We start from the raw sequence: 9368 nt of genomic DNA on the forward strand, positions 1-9368 counted from the left end.
GATGGCAACTGCAAGACCCATGTCAATGTTATTTCTTTTATGAAACTTTCTGTCAGCCTGCATGTGCTGTCAGACTCCACTGCCACCTTCCCTGTACCTCCTCACTGAGAGTTGTGCATGTATCATAGTATGTCTTTTATAGTTGAGGGCAAGAACTCTGTGTATATGTTATGCATGTACATATATATGTATGTGTTTTCATCTAGTATTCCTAGTACTTAGTATAGTTTTAGCAGGCCAAGAATATACCAGTAATATGTTTGGCGTTAGCATTTAATTTTATTCTACCATTTTATAGGTCAGGGTCCTAAGTATGTAAAAATTTTTATCAATCTACCCCGGTCTATGGATTTTGAAGAGGCAGAAAGAAGTGAGCCAACTCAAGCTCTGGAACTAACAGAGGATGATATTAAAGAAGATGGTATTGTCCCACTTCGTTATGTAAAGTTTCAGAATGTTAACAGTGTAACTGTAAGTAATATTTCATTCAGATATATTTAACGGGTTGTGGGTGACAGTTCATGCCATCTTTAGTATCCTAGCTGATTCCAAGTGATCCTTAAAAGTAATAATTGTCCACTTGGTTTGAAATGCATAAACATGTCTAATGAGCTAACTGAATTTTCTTCTTTCTAATTCATCTGTGTGCCCTAAAGAGGAAAGACGGATTGATTTTTTTTTAATTTGTGGATTTGTCAGTTTACATATATATATATTACGTATACATCTTTGGCAACTGTTGTTAAAAGTTTATTCTAGAACATTTATACTTAAATAGAAGATATTTGTGCTTCCTTCATACCTGGTGATGAGTGATGATACGTTTGTAAAGTCCAATTTACTTTTCTAGAATATAGAGTTTTTAATAGTGTAGTGGCCGCGATTTCAGTAAAAATGGCTTTTAAAAGATAGTTTTATATTATCTTAATTTACATTAAGAAAGCAGCAGCTTTTTAGCAGTTATTAATTGCTTTTGTGAATTTTAGTATTAAAACCCAACACATGCTCCTAAACCACCTGTCCACCCTAGCCCGTTCCTTCAGAGGAGGGGGTAGGAGGGTTATAAAAGAATAGTAGAATACCTAGAAAAAGGAGTAGGAACCAGCACAGAGTCACTTAAGAACAAGGCATGCCAAGCTAATGTGATTTCTTTGTGTTAGTGGATTCTGGTTTTTGTAAATTAGAATGCCATAGCATGTGTTCATTTTACGAGGTTTTCAGAAAGTAGAATTTCACAGAATATACTTGTCGTATATGATGGTAAGATGGTGGTAAGATGAAAGATTATATAAAGTTGAGTTTTCAGTAGTTGAAATATTTTACCGAGATGAAATTACAGAAAATGGTTATACTATACTGGAACACTGGTTATGAAATATTTTTTTGACTTTACTCATATTTGTAACATTCAGTTAATAACACCTGTTACTTTATTTAGTGATGGGAGGAAGGCATTTGTTTATTGGAAAAGCCCTTTAAACCCAGAGATCCTAATATAATCTCCTCTATCTTTGAGAATCATTGAACATAGTTATCTTGTGATAGGTTAACAGTCTTCACTGTGTCCTATCAAAATCAAAATTTTAGTCAGACTTAAATCCCGACAGAGAAAGCATGCCTGTCACTTTTTTTGGTGATAAAATTGAAATTGAAATGACAGCTTTGATCAGGAAGTCTAATCAGAATAAGTAGATGGATTTTAAAAGCAGTAAATATAAACTGTTGTGCTTAGATTAAAAAAGCATTGCAAATAAATAGATAGCTAGTTTAATAGTCCACTTATAGACTTAGAGTTTTTAATTGAATAGCTCAGTTTGAGATGAATCTGTGGTTTCCTGTAAAAACAACAACAACTGATTGCTTAGTGCCATCTGAGAATGAAAAAAGTATGTTGCTGAATTCAAGAGAGGCAATAATCTTAAGTAGACAGCATGTAGAGTATTATTTTTTTTTAATAGAGCAAATTTTAAAAATTCAGTATATTGAAAAAGGATCTATGAGTAAAGTTTCTGTCTCCTAACGTGCTGAGGGGAGTTTTTAAATAGAAAGGGTAAAGAGCCAAACTTGAAAAAACATGTAAGCCACAGTATAGTTTTAGGACCCTATTTCCAGTACTATTTTTTTCTTTTAAAATTGTAGGAAATAGAATGAATGAAGGATTATCAGAAAGAATATAACTGCAGAGATTTTTCTCAGTGAAAAATTATAATTTTAGTAAAGTTTCAGTAACACTCTGCCCATTGTAATCATGAATTTCATACCCTTTCAACATTCTTTGTAAATAATTTAACTATGACCCTTCTACACCATCACACTAAATCATCAAGAACTTGTGTATGTGAGTGTCTTGCCATGACATCCCTGGAGAAGGTAAGAATAGCTGGGCAAACAATAGAATTAATAATGCTGTAGGAGTACTAGTCTAAATGTAATTTGGATTAATCCTTACAAAGAATGGAAGGTATTTTTATTAATAACCTAAGGAAATTGATTAAATTTAAAGCATGTTTATAAAAGAAGGAGTGTAATCATTAATGTAAAAATTCTTTCCTTTTTTGGTGTGTGTGTGTGTGTGTGTGTAGATATTTGTTCAGTCCAATCAGGGTGAAGAAGAAACAACAAGAATTTCATATTTTACTTTTATTGGGACTCCAGTCCAGGCAACAAATATGAATGACTTCAAACGAGTAAGTTTGTTTAAATGATAGCTAGGAGAAATAAAAATAACAATTTTAAGGAAATAATTTTAAAGCTGTCAAAATCATATGTCATGAAATTTTATAAGGTTAAACAGAACAGTAGGTTCTTCTAATCACATTTTTAGATTTCTTACTAAACGAAATCTCTAATAAAAATAAGTCCTACTGTTATAGTGTCTATTAATGAATGGCATCCAAATAAGAGGGGTAAAAATTATTGTTTGGTTATAGAAAGTAGTTAGGAATAATGAAAAATAGTAGTAGTAAGTTAAATCATTATTAATGAATTTTTAAGAACTTTGCTTGCTTATATTAAGATTTTGATTATCATTGTTTCTGATGAAAACATATTTAAAATGACAATTTTAATCAAAAAGAATGGACTCAGTTTTACTACACTGAGATGCTTTCAAACCATGTCTTCGTGCTGAAAGAACACATTTCAGCAAATAACTATTCAGTGAACAGGCATATATGTATGTATTCAGTGAATTTTTTTGTTTTTTGTTTTTGAGGACATAGTCCCAAAGTTTGTGAAAGAATTTATAAGTTCCATGGGACCTTTCGGAAAGAGAACATTTTTTTCATTCTTGGAACTACTTCTAATTGGTAACAGTTCATTTAGGATGACTCTTAAAATATACAACCACAGATCATAGATGTATTTATCAGTACAGAACCCGGTTGCTGTACACAGACTAAATGTGCAGCAGCACCGGAGATGTAGGTTTTACTTGTGTTTCTGATGGCTGCATCTGGCGGGCAGTCTAGAACTTGGGGTGATTATAAGAGAGGAAGAGTTTCCCTAGCACTGTCAATGCCTGGAGGAAGAGGCACCTGGCTTAAAACTTAGAGCCCTGTTTGGGGAATTGGAGCCATGGAACACCCTGAAAGCGTATTCTTTTTGATGGCACTGCAGATATAATTTTAATCCAATAACAGAAAAATTCATAAAATTTCATAACGGTGGATGAGCTTATAAAATTGTACGCTGTTTTTGCAAAATTGATAACCTTGACAATAGATATTTTAATGTCATTTTCCAACTGCTATCTTTCTGTCTCACAGCATAGTTAACTTTTGGGAGGTTTAGAAACAGTTATTAGATCTGTCATGTCAAATGTTTGACATGCACATAATGACAGATCAGAAGAAGCAGAGATTAAACATCTACATTTTTATGATATGAAATATGCTGCACTGGGAAACTGTGAGCAACAGAGTCGTTTTGGCCACCTGCTTTGCTACTTTGCTTGTTTGAATTAAATGCCATTGGATTTGGCTTTAACCATGCCTTGCATAGTTTCTTTTTAGCTCAGTTCTTTCCTAAGATCTATTATTCTAAATCCTATTATTTTCTCATATCATTAATTCGGCTCTGGTTTCCTGCTTCTCACCTCAGCTTATACTACTTGATTTCCATTTTTCCTTTAGGTAACCCCTACTCTATCTTGTCCATCTTCTTACCAGCCTGCCATTCAGTTATAGTTTTTCTAATGTGCATTAATAATTGTCCATCTAAGGATGTCTCCACCTCTTTGTTTTTAACATCCCACCTCACATCCCTTCTAGCCTATTTTCTCTCTTTTTTGACTATCAAACTACCTTTTTTGGACTGTCTTCAGGATAGCAAAGGTATTTTTCTTTTCTTGTCTGAGAGTATTTGTGTTTGTTTTAAAATGCTATTTACCTTATTGAAAATTATGGCAGAACAATAGTTCTCAAAACTTCTTGGTCCCAGGACCCCTTCACAGTACTAAAGATTATTGAGGACCAATATTTATCTAATATTTACCATTTTAGAAGTTAAAACTGAGAAATTTAAAAAATATTTATTTACAAATAAAATCACTGTTAACACAAGTAATATTTTAAAATATATATATTTCAAAACAAAAACTAATTTTGTGAGAAGAAGAGCATTGTTTTTACACTTTGACCAATTTGTTTATAGTCTAGCTTAATAGAATCCTCTCATTCTCATATCTGCTTCTGCATTCAGTCAGTTTTGCTATAGTAAGTCATGTAACCTCTGGAAAACTTCATTGTACATTTGTGAGACAATGAGAGTTAGTTAAAGAGGCAAGTAACAATTTAGCATTATTATGAAAATAGTTTTGACCTTGAAGACTCCATGAAAGGGTCTCAGGGATGCCCAGCCTGGACCACACTGAGAACTGCTGTGAAAATAATGTAATGCTATAATGGACTCCCTTCTTTGTGTTCTGGACTTCTTAATCCATTGCTTTTAATGTTTGATAAATTTTAATTGGTTGAATGACTTTCTTATATATATTAATATTACATTTTCTTTCAGTAGTTTCCAAATGAGTTTTGTTCTCGTGTCATTCATTGAACTCTAGGGTTATTCTTCAAGAGTAAGCTAATATTTCAGTTTTCTTCATGTTGTGTTAAGTCAACAACTTCAGTGTAGGAAAACTGCAATTAAAAAGCTAGCTTATGTTTAACTGAAATTGGCCTTGTGTAGAGTCACTTAATTAAAAACTATCAGTGAGCTTGGTGTTTCTAGTAAAGGAAATAAACGATACATGGTATGGTACTTGTTGTCCCTGTGGTACTATGCTAGGTATAGTCATAAGCTCTGCCAGTAACGAGTTTATATTGTTAAAGGGTAATGCACAAACATTTGGAATGCTAATCAAAGTTAATCAAAGCTTTAGTTCACGGCTCTCTTCCTCTACAGAGTATTCTCATCCTTTCCCAGCCTGGTGATATTTCCTTCTTCCCAAGAATGGCTGGGAAAATATCAGAATGTTTTGTGGAGGAAAAGGGCCTAGAACTAAGCTGTGGGAGTAGAAATGGATAGAGGAAAAGATAGCAGTGGGCACTCTAGGTAGAATGGAAAACAGGAACCTTGGGCATGGAAGTGGGAAGGTGCAGGTCCTTCATTCGAGGATGGGTCAAGTATGGCACTTCTTTCCTTTATTTAGTCAGTCTGAATTTTAAAGGAATTGTACATAGTAATTGGAATTTAAAATTTCAATATAGATTGGGCATGTATTTTATCAGCACAGAGAGGAAAGTTTTGATACCTCTGTGTAGTGAAGAGAGCTGTGTAAAATGATTTTAATGGATGATAAAATAGAATTTGGTAGCGTTTTCAGTTTACATTTTTATGTTGTATGAGTTGTTTCCAGATAATTTTAGTTTTCAGAATGTCATTGATCTTCTCCTTATGTCACTAAGATGACAGAGCTAAGGTAATGCTGGTGAATCTTGGATGTGGCTAGAAATCTGAGACCACCTTGCATGCTGTTACAGCTTTAGAAGGTTATACTTTTCAGATTTTGGAGACTAGAACATACCTTCCACTGGTCTGTTTTTGGCTCATAAGAAGCATTATGCCCAGATTATAATATATACTTAGGCTTTCTGTTGTAAATGGATTCTTTGTGTTGCAGCGTGAAAAAAGCTCGCCATTTTAATTGGAAGTAGATGTTTTCTTTGCTAAAATATGCTCTTTACATGGATTGCTTTATTTGAACACAAAAATAATATAAGTATACAAAACTGAGCAAAAATGAAGGGGCTTCTGCTTCTTAGGGAATGAGGTGCATTTGAAAGGCAGAGCAGATTTTCTATGACTAATAAAAATAGACTTTTCTTAACTGGCCATTCACTTGTATCAGCTATTTTTGTAACATTTTTGTCTGTTTATTTTTCAGCTTTTTTAATCCAACTCAAATGAACTAAAACCAGAAGATTTTTAAAAATGAAGTAATATAAAGACTGACATTATCTCACTCTACTCCCCTCCTTGCTTCTCTGCACCTGTCTGCTCTCACCCTTCTCATGTTCTCACCATTGTTGGGGCAAGATTTCTACAGCTTCTATCATCTGGATCAGCCTTCTTGTTACCTAAATTTCCTCAACTGTCTCTTCTTCAGATCTCATTCTAGTCATGTTTCTCAGTTGGCCTTTTATTTGTTTTTGTTCTGGGCTTGCAACTAGGTGCTTTAATTTCATTACCATACCAGGTTGCTCACCCAACTTTTTGTTACTTTTTTTAATTTACTTTCTCCTGTCTCATTTAATTTTGTGCTACAATTTTGAGAAATAATTTTGCAATAAAACTTACATTGTTGTAAATGTTTTTAGATTTAACTAGTTAATGTTTTAATCTGATCTGAAGTTTAAATTTTATTTTTTAGGAACTATAGAATCATTTTGGAAATCAAATACGAGCAGTTTCATCAAGTTCTTTTATATCAGTACTAGTGTAATATATTGATTAGGCTGAATTTGAGAGACGTGGGTTTTATTTTCTCATTGGAACTGTAGCCCCAAAATCTTTTTGCTGATTAATTGTGGGCATGTCCTGTGCTTTGCCAACACAAGTGAGATCAAGGCCAGTTGAAAGACTTATGGACTGGATGTTAGGCTGGGTTAAAATATTAACATAGAAGATCAATGGACTCTTTACTGAATAAATATTTTTGACATCTAATTTTGATGTACCAAAATTTTTGTTTGTCTGAGGTGTAATATAAAGACTTAAAAATGAATAAAAGAGCTTTACTTTTGGGGTGAGAAACTCCATATTGGAATGCTGAATTTCTTCTTTTTTACAGAGAATACACATTGGCAAGTTGAGAGTTATCAACCTGTGAAACAGTATGCAGATTCATGTCTTCTACTGTGTCACATCTGTTAAAATTTAAATTTTTAATATTAGTTGTTTTTGTTTTCTTTTGCTTAATCCAATAGCTCTGTGTTTTGTGTGTTCCCAAGGGATATAATGATCAATAATGCTTTCAGTGTTTATCTGCTTAAATCCATTTGTGGTACAGATAGTGCCCCCTCCCCTTCTTTCTTAGGAAAGCTCCCCCCAGCTCTTAAAATCTAAATTTCTTAACTCTCATCCACGTACTCTTTTATGAGACTACCTTTTGTATCTTTTTGGCATCTTGGGCTTTTTAACACATGGTTTCCTTGGATCAGAGAGGAGTTATTTTAAAGTAGTAAAAGTGATTTTCCTCAAGATGGGGAAAACAGCATTTCTAGCATCACGTGATTAGGAATTCAGTGGAAAGGGTTTTTATAATCTTTTCCCATGAATGACATTGACCCAGCCATGTTCTATTTTAGACCAGACTTGTACTGAAGACCTGTGTGAGTTTTACTTGATTCAGATTACTACCGTTGGGACCAGAATCAATTTAAAATATGAAAATTATATTTACAGACATACATAGAAATTTTTTTGTATACAAATATGTGTTCAATAGCTTGCAAGTAGATTTCCTTAGAGGAATTTCTGCCATGAGAATACATTGTTATAAACTTTAGATTTAAAGTAAATTGTTTGATTAGAATGTAGTTTTAGAGCCTTCCTTCCCACAGAGGATTTGTTTTCTAGAACTATTGGTAGAAACCAAATTTATTCTTTATATTTTTAATCTGCTACATTTATAGCAACTAGAACATTTTTTAAACCCTTCAGTAGAGAATTTTTCTAGTCATTGCCTGAAACAAGGTTTATTCTTTATCATTTCAGTAGTACATTGTAGCAATCAGGGTTTTTTAAAAATAGAAACTAGGCCAAATTAGTCATTTTTAATCTGTTTTCATTGCATGTCTGCATATTGATAGAAAAGTCTAGAAACCTGTCATCCTGGGCATGAAGACATAAGTTTAGCATACTCTTTTAATTGTACATTATTTTATGATCGGCAGGCATTTGATATCTCATTGCCTAAAAATAGTATGCCAAATATGTTTCACTCATGTAGCATCATCTTTTTATTAACTTCTCTAAACTGTCAACCTTGTTTTGAAAAATTGCATTACTTTTTCTTAAAACAGTGTGGGAAACCAAAAATAGCCTGCATGTGTTTTATTTTTAATTTCTAGAGTCTGGGAAGGGAGGGAGGGTCACAGTGTGCTTCAACAATGAAGATAATACTGCATGCCAAAAAATTGCAAAGATAAAAATTAATACCAGCTTTTAAAAATGATTACAATTTGTAATATTATTTTTAAAATAACTCATATTTCTAAATCAATAAGAAGTACATATAAAGTTATTTTTGTTCTTCCTAGGTAGTTGGCAAAAAAGGAGAAAGCCACTAAGGTACAAAAGACACTGGAAGACCATATTGCAGTCAGATCTACAGCTCCTGGATAATTGCTTGATTCTCACCAGAGACTTTCAATATTTCGTTCATTGCCATTACCAATAAATCATTGCTTTTGTTCAGATGGTATCACTAGTGTTTCTCTTGTAATCTTAATACATGCAATTGTAAATAAAAGTAACTACTTTTGCCAAGCTTAATTTTTGTTGTTCTAAATAAGTATTTTCCCTTTCCATTTATTTGAAAATTGGCCATCTTCTGATTTTAGCAGAGACATAGGTGTCTGGTAGCATACTGATCAAAAGACAGTTTCTCTCTTTAGAGGAGCAGAACTGTTTTAGGGAATTAAGGAGTGTATGTGCGCTCATGTGCACACACACAGGAAGTGATTTTGATAAGTGGACTTGGAATGGCTAACCATGTTCCAGTGAGTAACTAACTCATATGTTTGTTAAACAGCATTTGGGTATCTGGGCTATAGAAATTACTCAAATTATAAACTATCAGAATTAAATAAGTTTAATGAGATTTAACTGTTCTCACCTAAAACTATTAGTTAATGGGACCACAG

At 33.1% G+C, this 9368-nt stretch overlaps 1 protein-coding gene across 5 annotated transcripts in view; it reads left to right on the plus strand.

Moving 5' to 3' along the window:
- TXNL1 (thioredoxin like 1) overlaps window positions 1–8997 on the plus strand; it is a 34085-nt gene extending 25088 nt beyond the window's left edge. For 2 of the 5 annotated variants that reach the window (XM_067698988.1, XM_067698983.1), the window contains 4 exons: window positions 299–471; window positions 2583–2687; window positions 7292–7334; window positions 8763–8997. In XM_067698988.1, the coding sequence (XP_067555089.1) occupies window positions 299–471; window positions 2583–2687; window positions 7292–7330 (317 nt within the window). In that variant the 3' untranslated portion in view covers window positions 7331–7334; window positions 8763–8997. Of the gene's footprint in view, window positions 1–298; window positions 472–2582; window positions 2688–6385; window positions 7268–7291; window positions 7335–8762 lie in introns of those variants that run through there. The other 3 variants (XM_067698987.1, XM_067698986.1, XM_067698984.1) reach the window with 3 other exon arrangements.
- The last annotated feature ends 371 nt before the right edge of the window (window positions 8998–9368 follow it).

Source organism: Pseudorca crassidens, chromosome 12 (genome assembly GCF_039906515.1).
Source record: "Pseudorca crassidens isolate mPseCra1 chromosome 12, mPseCra1.hap1, whole genome shotgun sequence".
Taxonomy (NCBI): Eukaryota; Metazoa; Chordata; class Mammalia; order Artiodactyla; family Delphinidae; genus Pseudorca; species Pseudorca crassidens.